The sequence below is a fragment of the Pollicipes pollicipes genome, unplaced genomic scaffold, assembly GCF_011947565.3.
Source record: "Pollicipes pollicipes isolate AB1234 unplaced genomic scaffold, Ppol_2.1 Scaffold_6686;HRSCAF=7923_pilon_pilon_pilon, whole genome shotgun sequence".
Classification (NCBI taxonomy): Eukaryota; Metazoa; Arthropoda; class Thecostraca; order Pollicipedomorpha; family Pollicipedidae; genus Pollicipes; species Pollicipes pollicipes.
The window spans coordinates 9,613,797-9,630,207 of record NW_023596921.1 but is presented as its reverse complement, the minus strand read 5'-3'; the positions used below and the strand labels follow the sequence as shown (position 1 = coordinate 9,630,207).

At 54.0% G+C, this 16,411-nt stretch overlaps 1 protein-coding gene across 1 annotated transcript; it reads left to right on the top strand.

The window, feature by feature from the left end:
* The first annotated feature begins 4,332 nt into the window (after window positions 1-4,332).
* On the top strand, window positions 4,333-16,411 carry LOC119107428 (E3 ubiquitin-protein ligase rnf8). Its single transcript, XM_037230863.1, has 13 exons — window positions 4,333-4,772; window positions 5,503-5,591; window positions 6,004-6,114; window positions 6,657-6,817; window positions 7,101-7,245; window positions 7,849-7,935; window positions 8,590-8,670; window positions 9,494-9,617; window positions 13,164-13,297; window positions 13,704-13,826; window positions 14,093-14,290; window positions 14,877-14,890; window positions 15,781-16,411. Exons 2-13 carry the CDS (start codon window positions 5,520-5,522, stop codon window positions 16,409-16,411), a joined length of 1,881 nt encoding a protein of 626 aa, XP_037086758.1. The 5' UTR covers window positions 4,333-4,772; window positions 5,503-5,519.

The following is a 16,411-nucleotide window of genomic DNA, read 5'->3' as shown; positions in this document are numbered from 1 at the left end:
AAATATAGTTTACAGATAATAGTGCACAGATAATGAAGTGTCATATCCCTGTAAATTATTGTGTTATATGACAACCCGCTTGGTTTCTGTCCTATGTTGGCGTATTTTGGGGAAAGGTTGCGTAATTTTTCACCGTTCAGCCCCCTCCCAAGCTCACTTAGCGAAACCTTGAAATATTGCAGAGCTTTAGTGTAGCTAACTGGCAGCGGAAGGGACAAAGCGGCCGACGAAACCTGTTGACTACCCCATGTTTCGAGCCTATAGGTAGCAAAAAATAGGAAGCCTTTATCATTAAGTGCACCATGGTCGATAACCTATCCTCTCCAGAACCTGGTGACTGGGTCGGGTCAAAGGTCACCAAAAAGGCCCGACGCTGCGTGAATAATTTGCTAACAGCTCATACTATGAGACCGATCAGCGTAGAACCTTTACCAATTGATGTGCCATAGTCAACATTATATCCTCTGTAAAACACAGTGATCTTGGGTCGGGTCAAAGGTCACCAAAAACGCCCAAAAACTACGTTGATTTTTTTCCAACCCTTGTGCCGAGCCTACGGGCCTGGTCAGAAAAAAACCTTCACCAAGCTATGCGTAACAGTCGATTTCCTGCCCTTTCCAGGCCATGGTTACCTTAGGTTAGATCAAAGTTTATTAAAAACGCCCGAAACTGGACAAATAGGGTTGTAGACAACTGGGCACAAAATCTTCAAGAACCGATGCGCCATGGTCGATATACGATCCTTTACAGAATATAGGGTCTTTGGATCAGTTCAAAGTTCACCAAATACGGCCATGTCAACTTGAAATTAGTTTGCTGACAGGTTCATGCTCCAAGCCTATGGAACTGATTGGCAGCAATACCTTTACAAATCTGGGCGACATGGTCGATAAGCCATCCTTTCCAGAACATGGTAACCTTAGCACAGGCGGATCCTGGGAGGGGGGGTCACGGGCCATGGACCCCCAAAAACTCTGAGAGTATGCTTTGCCCCCCCCCCCTCAAACATTCCCAGAACTTCATAAAAGTTTGGTCTACTTACCGTCCGTTTTAACTTGGCTGGTGCGTTACCAAACATTTCTTTCCGTTTCGGAAAAAAACTTCATGACGAGAAGTTGGCAGCGATTTGAACATCAAAACAAAACGCATGTTGACGCGGCTTAGCCATACTCGGCTTACGTTACGAGCTTTGTAAACATGCATACTGTATGAAGAAGATTTAAAAGCATTTCGGTGCTTGAATGGTGTCCCTACTAGGTACTCGCGAGAAGCACCATGCAATGGACCTCGGATCCCACACCAGCCAGCTGGCGACGAACGGCTGCCTCCCCCCCCAAAAAAACTCCAGGCTAGATCCGCCCCTGAACCTTAGTTTAGGTCAAAGTTCACCAAAAACACCAGAAACCGGAAAAGGGATGCTTTTAGCGATTTTGGGCGTTTTTGGCAACCTTTTTGATCGGACCCAATGCCACCATGTCCTGGAAGGGATAGATTATCTCTGTGGGGCATTGATTGATGACGATTTTGTGTCTATGAGTCCCATAGGCTCGGAGCTTGGGGTTGTCTGCAAACTAATTTCAGGCTCTTTTGGCCGGTTTGTGGTGGCTTTTTACCTGACCCAAAGTCACTACGTTGGGGAGATGATAGAATGTCGACTTTGACGTTTCGATCACTTAAGTTTTTTACCATTAGTCCCGTGCACTCGGAGCATGTGATTGTCTGCAATCCTATTTTCCCGGTAGTCGCCGTTTTTAATTGACCTTTGACCTGACCCAAGATCAACATTTTTCTGGAAAAATTGGGTTACCAACGATGGCGCGTCGATTGGTTAAGGTTTTTCTGCAAACTACTAACTGTTCTGTTCTGTTCAAAGGACTCAGGTGGTTTGGGCCATTTTTTGTGACCTTTGCCCTGATGCAGTCACCATGTTCTGAAATGAATATATTTGTATTATGGCACATCGTTTGGCAAAGGTTTGCGCTGATTGGTCTGCAAGGCTCAGGGCATGGGGTTGTCAACAAACTTATTTTACGTGGTGTTGGACGATTTTTGGTGATCTTTGACCGGATCAAAAATCGTCATGTTTTGGAGACTGTAGGTTATCAATCAGATCGGCCATTAGTATCGGCCATAAATAAAGGTCTAGGTTCAAATCAGCTTCAAAGCTTCTCAGCTTGGGGCCGTATGCTGCTGGCTTTGGAGCTTTTAAGCGTTTTTTTTTTTTACTTTTGATCTAACCCAACCTCAGATCGCCTATGTTGCATCAATCGGTGAAGGTTTTGTGCCGATCGGTTCTACAGGCTCGGAGCATGGGTTGTCTGCAGCCAATTTGGGTATTTTTGAGCCTTTTTGGTAAATTTTGACCTTACACAAGTTCATAGTTCTGTAAAGGACAGTACATCAACCATGGCGCATCGATTGGTGGAAGTTTTTTCCCGGTCTGTTCCATAGGTTTCGAGCATGAGGATTGTCTGCATCCCCCTTTCTGATTTTTAGTATTTTGTTGGTCTTTAACTCAATTCAAGACCACCTTATCCTAATCATGGCAATTATTAACCAAGCAGCATCGAACGGTGAAGATTTTGTGTAGATCAGTACCATATACTTGGAGCATGGGTTTGTTAGCAGGTTTTGTCGGCTGTTTAGTCCCTCCCTGTCATAGCAGTGAATTAGTACCGTCTGTTGTCTTGTTTGAACATGACGGAGGTCAACACGCGACGGAGGCCGCACTGGGGGGGGAGCTGTGCAAGAATTGTTAGATTCAGTCAACGCAAGAGAGGGATCTGCGGAACGCTGTGCATGACAAGTAATGGAAGCAAATGATTATGTCTGGGCTTAAGCTTCTGGCGTGGTTTGTAACGTTCATTTGATATCCGCATGCGCTTCGTGTTCGCTGACCCAAGCACAGCAGGTTAGGTTAAACATGTGTTCAGCTTTCAGGTTTGCCGGTGCAATACGTTGGGGAAGACACTCAGTCCCAGGCGTTAATGCGTTCGTTTGTGAGTATCTGAAGCCAGTAATGTTACTGGTAAGGCTCATTTGGTCCGCAGTTGGGTAGAGTGGCAGGACCTGGTGTTCAAACTTATTTCACAGTTGTGGGATTGCATTTTTGGGCATGTGTGGTGCTTCAGGAAACAAGTGGAGTAATTTTGTATTGTAATTTCAACCTAAATCTAATCCACAGTAACTCTCCTGTTCTATCTTGAAATATTTGCCTGCGGCATTGAATATAATGAAAATGCCTCCAGCACAGTTGAGGCATATAACGGGTGCAAACTCCAGATCCGGTTTTCACTGTGAAGATGAGCAAATATAAATAATATGTTTTGTTGCTTTGAGACATGAAGAAGTCAAGGAAGAAGGCAGCTAGTACACTTTACAAACAATGCAAGTCCTCATTTCTGCTACCTTGCATCTTCCATCCCTGTTGTCTATCCAGCACTGGTCCCCAACAAATTATCACTTTACACTTAATGTTATCAAATGGTTTCTACTGACCTTGTACAGTGCCAGCTGCTAGGTCTAGCATGTAAACTCCTCAGAGATTGCTATTTCCATTTTGTGAATCTGGCATTTTGAACATTGAATGCAATCAAATCATACTCAAGCTATGCAGTTTACACTTCAATTGGATTGAGTTGAATAACCAAGAAAGTCAAATCTACATCTGTTTCTGGCCAACATGGCATCTACTCAGGAATTGTATTTGATTACTCTGGAGCTAAACACAAGTCTAGTTGTCAAAAATGGTTGCCCAGTATTTGATACAGCCATGACAAGTTGTAATCTTTGGTTGATTTATGTACTAAGTTTGGCTGTCTTGAACTTAATTCACTGTATTCAGGATCACAACTGTAGCAGACAAAAACTGTCTATAAGTAATATGAAGACATACACCTAACTGAAAGCTCATTACTGCCCAGAAGTATTTTGAGTTGCAGAAAGAACTCATACCTGTACATAGTTCATATGTTAATGCCTGGCAAAGAATATCTTATTTGTTTTTAGGAGGGATTATGTTGTGCTGGAACATGATCAATGGAACCAAAAATTTGGATGTGTTGGTGTTGTATGTGAAATGTTTGAGTATTGTTGTATTCATCAGTTGGTGAATTCAAAAATTAACCAGCACAAACATTGCTAATGATCTGATAACTTGACATTGTCATGATCAGTGTGACTAAGATCAATGCAGATATTCCACATTTGTATGACATTTTGAACTGAGATTAGATGACCATATAATGATCATCAAATGCCTCTCATAGCCCTGTCTTTTCTAAGACTTAAAACCCTCTGATTTATAAGCTAGACACTCACAAACTCAGGCACTCTTTTTCATGCAGACTTTCCTAAGGTCACCCAGGTATGCATGATGTTGAAATATCAGGTAGATGCTGCCACACAATTGGCCATACAGTGCTTAAGGTCAAGATCAATATAATCCACAAGTTATGCATGCCTGGTGTATATCAGAGCTATTTCTGGCACCAGTGTGGTTCAAATGGCTTTAAAGCAATGTTAGCATCCAGTGCAAACTTCAATTGAGAATGTTGTTTTGTGCTACATGTACAAGAAGTTGGACAGTTGTGCAAGTTATGATGAAGACAAGACTGTGAATCAATCAAATGATGTAATGATAACACCATAACTGAGCATGTGAATGCATGCAAACAATGTCAACTTGCAGATTACTGTGCAAGAACACTGAGAAGCAGCCAAAATGAACACTGATGCACTGGAACAATGGTGCTTTGAAGATCAAACTATAGGTATACTTACAGGTATACAAGTGGAAAAGACTGCTTAGACCCAAAAAAGTCATTGAGTGGGTATGCTCCTCACTACATCATTGATTGATTGTGTCATAAAGTTTATATTTATATTTATATTTTATATATAAGTTTACATTTTATGATGGTAGAGGTGCTGCCAACCTGGTGGTGCAAAATTTCAACCTGAGCACTCTTGTAGCACTTAAACTCGCCGAGAGATGACAGTGGCAGTGCTGGACATGGTTGCCAAAACAGATATGGTTAGGGGCTTGCATTTTTCCCCTTTGTCACTTGTATTCACATGCTCAATTTTAGCGATATTCTTCAGTTATTCAATTATAAGTTATTCCTGTATTGACTAGCAACCATATTCAACTCTTACATAATGTATCTCAAAACAGAATTTGTGTTTGAATCTTGCGCTGCCTATGCAACATTGATCAAGGTCCAACTGAAGTCCATTATATCCTGAAACCATGTTCACGAACGCCGGATATGAACGACTTGACGATTATACTCTTCTTAGCCTTGAACGCTGAATGGTCAATGGGCTGGTAGAAACTAGAGGGTTTTAGGTCCTGAGAATGGCAGGGCTGTGAACTACACTAAATGGTCTTCTAGATGATTGTTTCCATTCAAAAGCCGTGCAAATGTGGAACACTCCCTTGAAAGTGAATGCTATATTTTCATCACTTTTTATGTAACCATGCACCATAATTTTCCACAGGTCTCAACTAAGGAACCATGGAGCTTCTCAGAATCCATTTCCGGGGATCACCTCAACATAGACGTGACATTCGATTGAACTCAGATGAGGTAAGAGTTTTGCTGTTTGTCTAGCATATTGCTTCAGTCACTGGGAAATAAAAATTCACATTTTGAACTCTTGTGATCATACAGTGGGCTTCTCTGTCAAATTTTATGTGAGGTCATCCGTTGTGGATATGCGCCCTAGGTCAGATCGTGATAGCTGGGTCTCATTTGAGTGATAAGATGGCCAGGCAGGACCACAACATTGTCATATAACAATTTGGGTAAACATGGGACCCACAAGATCAGCTACATTGAGTTGCATGTATCAATGATCTCACAGAGCATCTCATGTACATTGTGTACAAGTTCACCAATAGTAACGCAGCACATATGTTCTTCAAGTTTTAAGCAAAGTCGTGGATTATAGCACTTGGTTTGCTGCGCGTGACTCGCTATTTGGGCCGTGCTGGACCAGGTGGTGGTGGGCCGCTCGGCGGAGGCCACCTGCTGCATCCCGGATCCGCTCATCTCGCGGCAGCACGTGCGCCTCGTGCGCCAGCTGGACACCTGGACCGTCACGGATCTGGTGAGTGGCCGAGGACGGCGCTGCCCGCCCGTGCGCCCCCACCCAGTGTGTATGGGGTCGCTGAGTAGGGACCGCACACGGGGTCGGCCACGTCTGGTGACATCTGGGCTCTGGATCACGCGTTATCAATTCCTTTGAACCATATGTATTTCATGTGTGGCCCATCTTACAAGAGCTGTGCAGTTTGGTCTTAGACACTGGAGCCTTTGTGTCATCATCCCGACTTCTGAGGTGAATGTGAGTACCGCGGACGCTGGCTGTCAGTGCCTGGCCTCGTAGAGCGGATGTGAGGCAGACTTCCGTGATACGGCGGCTCACTGGCGCTGTGATTCCTCGTGGCCACCGTCTTGCGCCACCGGCTTTGCCATGGCTGCTGATGACAGCACATGGGAGGCATACACTACGCTGATCTGCAGGTGCCCGGCGTGTTTCTTTCTTGCCACGTCCGCACTCGTAAGTCAATGTCACCATTGGCTGATCGCTGACCTCACGTCAGCCGCCCAGCGTCCGCCGGCCTGCCTGACCCCCTGCGGCGCCGGCAGAGCATGAACGGCGTGCTGGTGAACGGCGCGCGCCTGGTGCGGGGCGAGCCGAGCCCGCTGCGGCCGGGGGACGAACTCCAGCTGGACCCGGCCGGCCAGTACCGGTACCGGGTCGCCGAGGACGACCTCTTGCCGCCGCCCGTCAAACGCGCGCTCGCCACGTCAGTACGGGGCCGCACGTGCTCAGACTGTGTCACTTGTGCAGCCAGAGAGCGAACCAGTGCGCCGTTCGTTAGACGATTTCCGGTCGCTTTGGCAGTGTTAGTCCCAGGGTGTTGCCGCCCCCCCCCCCCCCTAGTTTACGTTCGTATCACCTTGGTAGATGCTACTTGGCTTACCAACTTGGCAGTGCATGGAATGGCTCATTTTCGTTTCTCAATATGATTCATAGTATTGTCTTTTTGGGGGTTGTTGAAGCATGTTCTGCTTGCTCTGCTTTTTCAGTGCTGAGCATCAGCGAAGGGTGCGAGAAGAAAAGGAAAGGCTAGAAGCAAAGCTCAGAGAAGAAAACGAGCAGCAGCTTCAAAAAATGCAAGAAGAGAAGGAGAGGCTAGAGGCGAAGCTCAAGGAGGAAAAGGATCAGCTGGAAGTGCGTGTTACTCTGTTTGGACCATGCCAACAGCGGGGTTCAGGCAAACATTGCCATGGCAATAGCAAGGTTGTTCTGTTTCCAACTTTGATTGATAACTAGCGAATTCCTCGATTCTTTAGGTATTTTCTTCGAGCCAGAACTAGGTATTAGAGATGTGATGAACTATTCAATGAGTCATCGTGGTGCAGATGAGTGTGGTGTGTAGGTACATGTGGTGTAGGTAAGTCTTTTCCACTTAAAAGTATACCAATAGCTATAAGCGAGCCCATTTCAGTATATCTGATGCTTGCTTCAATAGTTTCAATTGTGCTACATTCCCTTTAACGACCTAGTTTGCTCCGATCAGTCAGGCCGAGATTGGCGCATTATGTGCCGTTCTGGTCGTACCAGAGCCGGCCCTGCCCCGCCAATCTCGCTGGGACTGTGCGGTGTGTGAAGCGTGACTGGAGCAGCTGTCACCGCTCAGTACGCTGGCCCTGCCCCGCCATCCCCGCGGGGATTGTGCGGTGTGAGGAGCGTGACTGAGGTAGCTGTCGTCGCTCAGTACGCTGGGCGCGCGGTGCCGGCCTGGCCCACTAACCGGAGGCGGCGCCGTTACAGGCGCGGCTGCGGCAGGTGCAGGAGGAGCTGCGGGGTCAGCAGGAGCAAGCCGAGCGGGAGCGGGAGCTGGCAGAGCGGGCGGCCCAGGTCAGCTGGGACGGCCGCCCGGCGCCGACCACCGCCGGCCCCACGCACACGACCCACCGCCGGCCCCACGCACACGGCCCACCGCCGGCCCCACGCACACGGCCCACCGCCGGCCCCACGCACACGACCCACCGCCGGCCCCACGCACACGGCCCACCGCCGGCCCCACGCACGCCGCGCCGCCCGGGACGGCTGGCCGGCTCTCCCACTCGTTAACTCTCCCATTGTCTTCATTTGGCTGTTCTTTGCCTTGGTCGACAAGGCATTACATTTGGCAGTCTGGACATGTCATCCTGGCAGGCTGTAATATTGCTCCGTGTCGCTCATGTGTCTAGGTAATGGCGTTGAGTGACATCTGGTAGGCGCGACTGGGGTGTCCGCAGTCTTGGAGGTTTTCTTGCATACCACTCGCATAGGTTCGATCATTGTGAGGGGACGCCGCACATCGTGGTCGAACTCGCTGATAAAGAGCGTTCTTTAAACATTTCCCCCTATTACCCTGTGGTGCTTAGCGGCCGTGAGCAAAGTTATGTGGACGGTTCTGAAAGCGACTTTACATCAGACATCTGAATTGTATGCTGCGTATGCCGCTGCCAGGGTGAAACTATCAAGTATTAAAATTCGCACCTACTAACGCAACAGACTTTACCATAGGAACGGGAGGAGTACGCCACGAGCATGGCATCATTGAAAGAAGAAATGGAAAAGAAGGAACGTGAAATGGAGGATGAAAAGGTCTGTTTTGATGATTCTAGGTTGATTTTTGTCCAGGTATCGGGTTTTGTAATGAAATCAGTGTTTTAGCACGCACTATGAAAGCTTTCATCAACGTGCAAAACCAGCCGGTGGGTAAAGCCTCTGGTTGGTGGTAGCATTTGCCATGCGGCTGGGGCTCTCTGTATTGATTTTCATGCCGTTATGACCCTCGGAGAAACGCACACTACGCCTGCTGTCTTGTTCCAATTTGTTACATACCAGCTGTGATAGCGTCATACCACGCGTCCGTGTCACCGGGCCTCCGCGACACGCGGCCGCCGGTGTGCCGCGCTAGCGTGACGCACTTGTGACGGTGTGATGTACTTATGACGTGTGACGGACGTGTGACGGTGCTACCGGCGTGTAACGGTATGACGAACGCGTGACGGCTTGACGGATGTGCGATGGTGTGACGGACGTGTGACGGTGCTACGGGCGTGTAACGGTGTGACGGTGCGACAGGCCTGTAACGGTGTGACGGGCGCGTGGCGGTGGGACGGACGTGTGGCAGTTTGACGTAGCTGTGATGGTGTGACGAACGTGTGACGGTACTACGGGCGTGTAACGGTGTGACGGACGTGTGACGGTGCGACTGGCATGTAATGGTGTGACGGACGTGTGACGGTTTGACGGATGTGTGATGATGTAACGCACTTGTGACGGTGTGACGGACGTGTGACTGTTTGACAGATGTGTGATGATGTGACGGACGTGTGACGGTTTGGCGGGCGTGTGACGGTTTGACGGATGTGGGATGATGCGACGGACGTATGACGGTGCGTCCCATGTCCGGCGCCGATAGAGGGCGCGCGAGGAGCGTCTGCGGCTGCAGCTGCAGGAGCAGGAGGCGGCGCTGAAGGCGCAGCTGTCCGCCGAGGTCAGCCGACTCCAGCAGGAGCGCGACGCCATCGAACACCAGCTCAAAGGTCAGCAGCCGGGCGCGGCGGGCGCCCGGGGTGCCGCCAGTGACCGGACGGGGGTGCTGTCGGGCGTCAGGGACCGGTTGATGGTCATGTGAGATCAGTGACCCCTGGTGGCGGTGTTGTCGCGGGTCTTGGTGCGAGGAGGTGTTCCTGAAGGTTCGTGAACTGGCGGGGGTACTGTCGGGAGGTCAGTGTTGCGAGCGTGCGGTCGGTGGTACTGTCGGAGGTCAGTGGTGGAGCGGGCGAGGGCACTTTCGGGAGGCCAGTGTTGCGAGCGGGCGGTGGTGCTGTCGGTGGTCAGTGGTGGAGCGGGCGAGGGTACTGTCGGGAGGCCATTGTTGCGAGCGGGCTGTGGTACTGTCGAAGCCAGTGTTGCGAGGGGGTTGGTGTACTGTCGGAGTCAGTGGTGGAGCGGGTTGGTGTACTGTCGGAGGTCAGTGGTGGAGCGGGTTGGTGTACTGTCGGAGTCAGTGGTGGAGCGGGTTGGTGTACTGTCGGGAGGTCAGTGGTGAAGCGGGCGATGGTACTGTCTGGATGTCAGTGTTGCGAGCGGGCGGCGGTACTGTCGAAGGTCTGTCGGAGATCATTGGCCCACTGCTCGTGTGTCAGGGGCCGGTGGCTAAGTGAGGATGTCCTCAGAGGCCATTGACCTGTCTGTCGCCGCTGGTTGTCGTGAGCAAGGATAAGACACATTTTTCTCGGGCGGTGGATTCAACGATGCTGCCTCGAAGCAAAGAAGTGGGAGTATGTAAAAAAGGGCAACACTTAGTCGGAAACCACGTAATTTCGCTCCGTGCATGCCTTGTCTCTCTGCACTTACTCGTCTCCTGCTTCCATTGGCATAAATTTGATATGAGACTCACTGAAAATCAGGAGAATGGCTACACATGGCCGGCCAACACAGCTAGGAGAGGTGTGGTCACTCTGTTAGGTTCTTCTGCCGGCTAGGGCCGTTGCTTCCGGCAGTGATGTGATCGAAGACAGCTCCATCCGGACGTTCCCATGTTACCATATATAAAACAAGGTAGAGTTCTGACATGCAATTCATTCGCATGACGTGTGCAAGTGAGGAAAGTTGGTATGCATGAAGTGGGGAGGGTGCAGAAAAGGAGCAGACTGAGCCCCGGGTTACTTCGCATGACGCCTACACGGCCAGCCCGTCGGAGAGGCCGCGTCACGGGTTTCGCGGCAACATTTTCCACGGGTACCTCATCCACGAGACCACCATCCACGGGAACCCCCGCCGCTTCACGTCGCGTTCAGTTGCATATGTTGCTGATTCGTCGTCTTGGTTCAAGTGAGGTGCCCGTAGTCCACGCAGTACTTCGACGCATTCGCATTGTATTGGCAGTTCATATCATAGCTCGTTATTACCTGCTGGTAGGCCTTGTAACGACAACACGGCCTTGGCCATCAACACGGCCTTGTAACAACACGGCCTTGGCCATCTAAAGGGATTTCGTACGAATTCGACTAATGTGTCGTCTTGAGCGTTTGGCGGACTGTCCATAGCACTCCTGACCTAGAGTTGGGCTCGTCCTGTTTTGGAAGTTGCTTGACACACGCCACCTAGCAACATCCAACAATCTGCCGAGCGTCGTGCTCCGCCGTGGGTGACGTCACATGTTCGTCTGCACATGTGACACCAGACCTTTCTAGCGCGCTGATACAGATTGGAAACACGTGTTCAGATCGGGAGGCAGGCGCCCAGCGAAAGCTGCCGGCTCTGAGCGGATGACCGTTGTCGGTAGGTGGCGCTGCGGTCGGCCGTTCTCGCGCCCTGCCGCGAGCACGTGGCGGCCGGACGGCGAGCTGGCGCGCCGCCAAAGCACGCTCCTCGGCCGGCGGTGGTGGCGCCTCTGGCGGCGGCGCGGCCGACTACCCGTGCGGCGCGTGCGGTGACGAGTGCGAGGGCACGGCGTGCGTGGCCTGTGACCGCTGCGAGGAGTGGCACCACCTGAGCTGTGCGCACCTGAGCGCGCCTCAGCGGCGCAGTCTTGACGTGATCCAGTGGTTCTGCGGGCCGTGCCGGCGCCGGCGCCGCGCCAGCGCCCGGTGATGACCGGCGCCCCGGCGTGGGGCCTCGGAGCGGACCCGTTCGGCTTGTGGTGCGCTCGGGTGCTTCCTGCTCGTGTCGCACAGTGTCCGCTCCGGCGCGAATGTGTTCTTAAGGCTCGTGAAGACAGGTGCCAAATAAATCTTGAGCTTTCAAAAGTTTTTATGTGGGTGCGCCAGCGAGCCTCCGTGGAAGCCCTGGGTCGGTTCCTGGGCTGAAGCCGGCAGGGGAAGCACGCACGTGGCGCCGGCGCGGTGCGGTGACCGCAAGAGCAGCTTTCCCTCCAGCAGTCGCACATCACGTTTATCCGTGCAGAGCTGGGGCTCACTACGACCGGCATGGGTGACCAGTTCGCACTGTCTCGGTGTCACGGTGCTGTCCTGGGGCGTTTTGGCGCGGCTTGTGCGGCGCCAGGATGGGTGTTATACCTCAGACGGGGAGGGCAACTAACTATGGCCGAAGACTGTACGACAGCCAAGTGCAGCGTGAAAATGAAGAGGGACGAAGTGCATGCTGTGATGGATTGCCTCACTGAGAAAGAGAAAAACAACCCGTGTTACTGCCGCGTTTTTTACATGCTCGCATGTACTAAGACGTCTGGGCTACACGGCTGCTAGGGAGGCTGGCGTGCTGGTTATAATTTGCGTCGAGTATTTTATGTCAAACCTGCCCATTTTATCCGGTTAAGCAAAGGAAAATCACTCCGGATCGACTCCCGCGATGCAACAGTCGACGCGGAAGTACAAAACAGGATGTTTGCAAAAAAAGAAACACACGGGCAGCGCACAGAATACCGACGGGAGCGCTGTGACAGACAGGACGGAGTTGTGGCCGCAGTGCCAGTCCTCCGGCTGAGAGTGGCAGCCGTGGGAGCGGGCACTCCACCGGACTTGTCGGGCGAAGCTGTCCTGCACGCGACAGACGGACCGCCATCCGTCTGTGAAAGTCCGTGAGCCCATGTTGTCTTAAAGTGAAATAATGGGTCGATCACAATGGTGCAGCTGGTTGTAGTCGGAGGTACATTTGGTTGTAGTCGGAGGTGCGGTTGGTTGTAGTCGGATATGCAGTTGGTTGTAGTTGGAGGTGCAGTCTGTTACGGTCGGGCTGTGGCTTACGTCATTGAATTCCTGGTAGCGTATGTTGGTGTGTTTCTGTCCCGTGGTCTTTGACGGCTCTGGTTGCGTCTAGGATGAAGCCAAAAAAAATCGCGAAAGACGCGGGAATGTGTGTTTGTATCTTTATCTGCCCGTGTGAATGGGATCACTGCCCAACATCCGTTTCACCCTGCATCAAAGCACCCGAAAGCCTAAATTTCTACTTCTTTTCACCCTGTAATTGTGTGAATTGCCATGGCTATACTATGACGCGAAACATCTGCCAGTGAAGAGTGCTGCAGCCTGGCAATGATCACTGCGACCATCTCCCCGCGTCGCGCAACTGTGACTTGAGCCCTGCCCGTCTGTGACGACGCCCCTGCGTTTCTGCCGCGACAGAGGAGCTGGTGGCCACTAACAAGGAGCGTCAGCAGACGGCGGCCGACATGCAGGCCCGCTGCGCCGCCATCGAGACCCAGCTGGGCGCGCTCGACGCCAAGCGTGAGCTGCTCGAGACCCAGCTAGCCGCGACGGTGGGTCAGACGGACGCGCCGCCCGCGCCTGCGGGGCTGTCGGGGTGTACGCCCCCCCGGCAGGTGACGGCCGGCGGATGCTGTGCGTGTCACGCCGTCAGAGCGTGCATGAGTGTTCTGCAGAGTGGCGCCTCGCCGCCATGCTGCTCTTCTCTAGATCCGTGATGTACGGTGTAGTGTTGGCTGGTAGTATGCCGCGCCTGCTCACGTGTGGGTCGTCGTTGTCCCCCTGCCCAGGTGTGGCAGTTGGATGTGTGCGCCGAACGATGGGGGGGGGGGGGGGAGACGGCGTGTACCCGATACGCCGACTGCTTCCGCGCCCGATCACCGGCGGTCGCCCCTCCCTCTCCCTTGGCTGCCGGCGGTGTCCCTGGTGCGCTCGCTGACAGCCCGCCCCGGCCGCCAGGAGCGCGAGAAGGAGGCGGCCTGCGGCCAGCAGTTGGCCGCCCGCCAATCGGTGCTGGACGGCTTCGACCAGCTCATGGACGCCGAGCTCACCTGCAGTGTCTGCTCTGAGCTCTTCTTCAACGTGAGTCGGCCGCGACGCCGCACCGCTGTGGCCAACCCGGGCGCCGGCCCGCTGTCTGTTCGAAAGCACAATATTTCTATGATTTCACGACGCGTGAAACGCAGGGTCTTTGGCTCCCCTGGTGTCGCAGTCTTACGTCGATTGTAGGACCTGCATCAAGGAAAGGGAAGTAGACGCAGGTGGGCCCAGCCGTTCGCTCAACTCTGTAGGGGTGTCTTTGTCGGGACGCCAGTGCTCATCGCCGCCGCCGCCGCCATCTCCGGCAGGCGCTCACGCTGAACTGTACGCACACGTTTTGCGCGTCGTGTATCAACGAGTGGACCAAGCATCGCCCCAGCTGCCCTATCTGCCGCGAGCCAGTGACGTCACGTACGCGCAGTCTCGTGCTGGACAACTTCATCGACGGCATGGTGGCGCGCCTGGGCGGCCAGGCGGCCGAGCACCGCGCCACCGTGCGCCGCGAGCGCGAGGCGAGCGGTGAGCGCGCCGCGCTCCACTCGGGCGTCGTGGGAGGACGTGTTCATTGGTCGGGTCGCGTCGGATCGGGTCGGGGGCAATGACTTCATTGGTCGCCGTTCACTTAACCGCATAGGCGTTTGTAGTTGTCGCACATTGGCGAGTTTAATGACTGGATGCGGTTGTGCTTGGGTGTAGCTGTGTGTGAAGTGTTTGGGGTGGTGTGTAGGTGGGTGCAGCCGTGTTTTCGTGCTAGTAGATGTGCGTTGTGCGTTTGCTTGCCCGTCATAGTCCTGATGGTCGTGGGCAGAAGTGACTCGGTGATTTTGACGTGATCGTGCCTGTAACAGCGGCGGCGGCGGCGCGGCCGGCGCCAGCAGCGCGCGGAGGTCACGCCGCCAGACGTCGCCAGCAGCACCAGCAGCAGCGCCAGCAGCTGCAGCAGCAACATCGGCAGCGGCAACAGCAACAGCAGCAGTGGCGGCAGCGACAACAACAGCAGCAGCAGCAGCAGCAACAGCAGCAGCAGGCCAATCGCGGTGGTTTCCGTGGCGCCACGCCGCTCCAGACGCGCGCCACTGCCGCCGCCGCCAGCCGGGCTGGCAGAGGTTAGTGTGGTCTGCCGCCACCAGTTGTGATCAGGGGCTTGCTGTCTCAGTGTTAAGGCGTCCACTTTTTAGAACTCGAGCTTCATTCTTTTTACGTACAGTCACGACAAGCGTGTTCATACGTCTTGTGCATCATTCCTGCTCCGGCTGTGACAAACTGGCGTTACCTTGCTTCAGGGGCAGCGGCGGCGGCGCGCGGCCGGGCCCGGTCCGCTGCAGGCCGGTCGCCAGCCGGCTAACATCGACAAGCGAAACGCTGGCGGCGGCGCTGACGGCGGCGCTGGCGGCCGGCGCCAACCCCACCCACCCCATCGTCATCGACGACACAGGTGAAGTGGCGTAAGTGAGGGACGGCGACGGCGGCCTGCCCTGAGCTCCAGGCCTCCGTCCGTATTCCTGCCCGCACTCACGTCCTTTCTGTCCTTGTCCGGCGTTTTGGTAATGCCATCGTGACCCTACCGGTGGTCCGGTCCTACTGTTTCCTCCCCGCGCTGTGCCTCGATCTTCGCTCTCCTGAACCGGCGGAGGGCCTGCCCGACGCTGCGGACCTCCCCTCCTGGCTGTACCCGGCGCTCTTGTCCTTGCGTTCCCCTCCGTACCCAGAGCTCCACACCTCCGCGTCTCCCCGTCCTCAGGTCAGGCCATACGCACATTTGCCTGCTCCCCGTATGAAGTGGCCTTTTCTTGTCCCGCCCCGCCGTCCGTCGCTGTTGCTTTTTGCGCCCTGCGCTGTTCGCCAATCTGTAAGAGTGTGTGTCATGTGCGTAGAGCAGGTACCACAGGTATGCCCCAGCTTGCTGGTGGGAGCGGTGCTTGTCTTGGCATGCGTGTGTCGCCCTGTCAACAGTTGTATTGTACGCACACTTACCGCGCCCTTCTGTGCGTGGCAGCCTACTACCTGCAGCACAGGCAGTGAGTTTGGGCCCTGGCCTGGTCGGCGGACGGGCCAGTCCTGACGGCTCGCGGCACCCGGAGCGCGACTGGGAGACGGCCAGCGAGCGCTCCGCCGCCGCCAGCCGGACCGACGCCAACTCCGACTCCGACCGCGACTCGGACTCGGCAGACTCGCGCTCGCGGCGTGACTCCGGGTCAGCCGCCGGCGGTGGAGATCGCTCGAACTCGGACGCGACGACGCACGACCCCAGCTCTGACTCGGCGGAGTCGCACAGCCGCAGTGACTCCGAGTCGAGCGGCGGCGGTCGGGACTCGGACGAGCGGGATGGCGGCACCTCGGCCGACAGCGGCACAGTTCGGGGCTCGAACTCGAACGACGAAGGCGGTCGCGGCGCTGCCAGCGACCTGGGCACAGAGGACGGCGCCAGTTCGCAATCGGCCGACACGGCCAGCGAGAACGACAGTGATTTCAGCTTCACCACGTGGACGCACGATCGACGCTGGAGCGACTCGGGCGACTCGGGCGACGCCTCCGTGGACGGCACCGGCGCCTACTACGGCGGCTACGGTCGCTGCTACGTGTGCGGCCGGCGCGGCCACTGGGCGCCAGGCTGCCCGTTTCGCTGA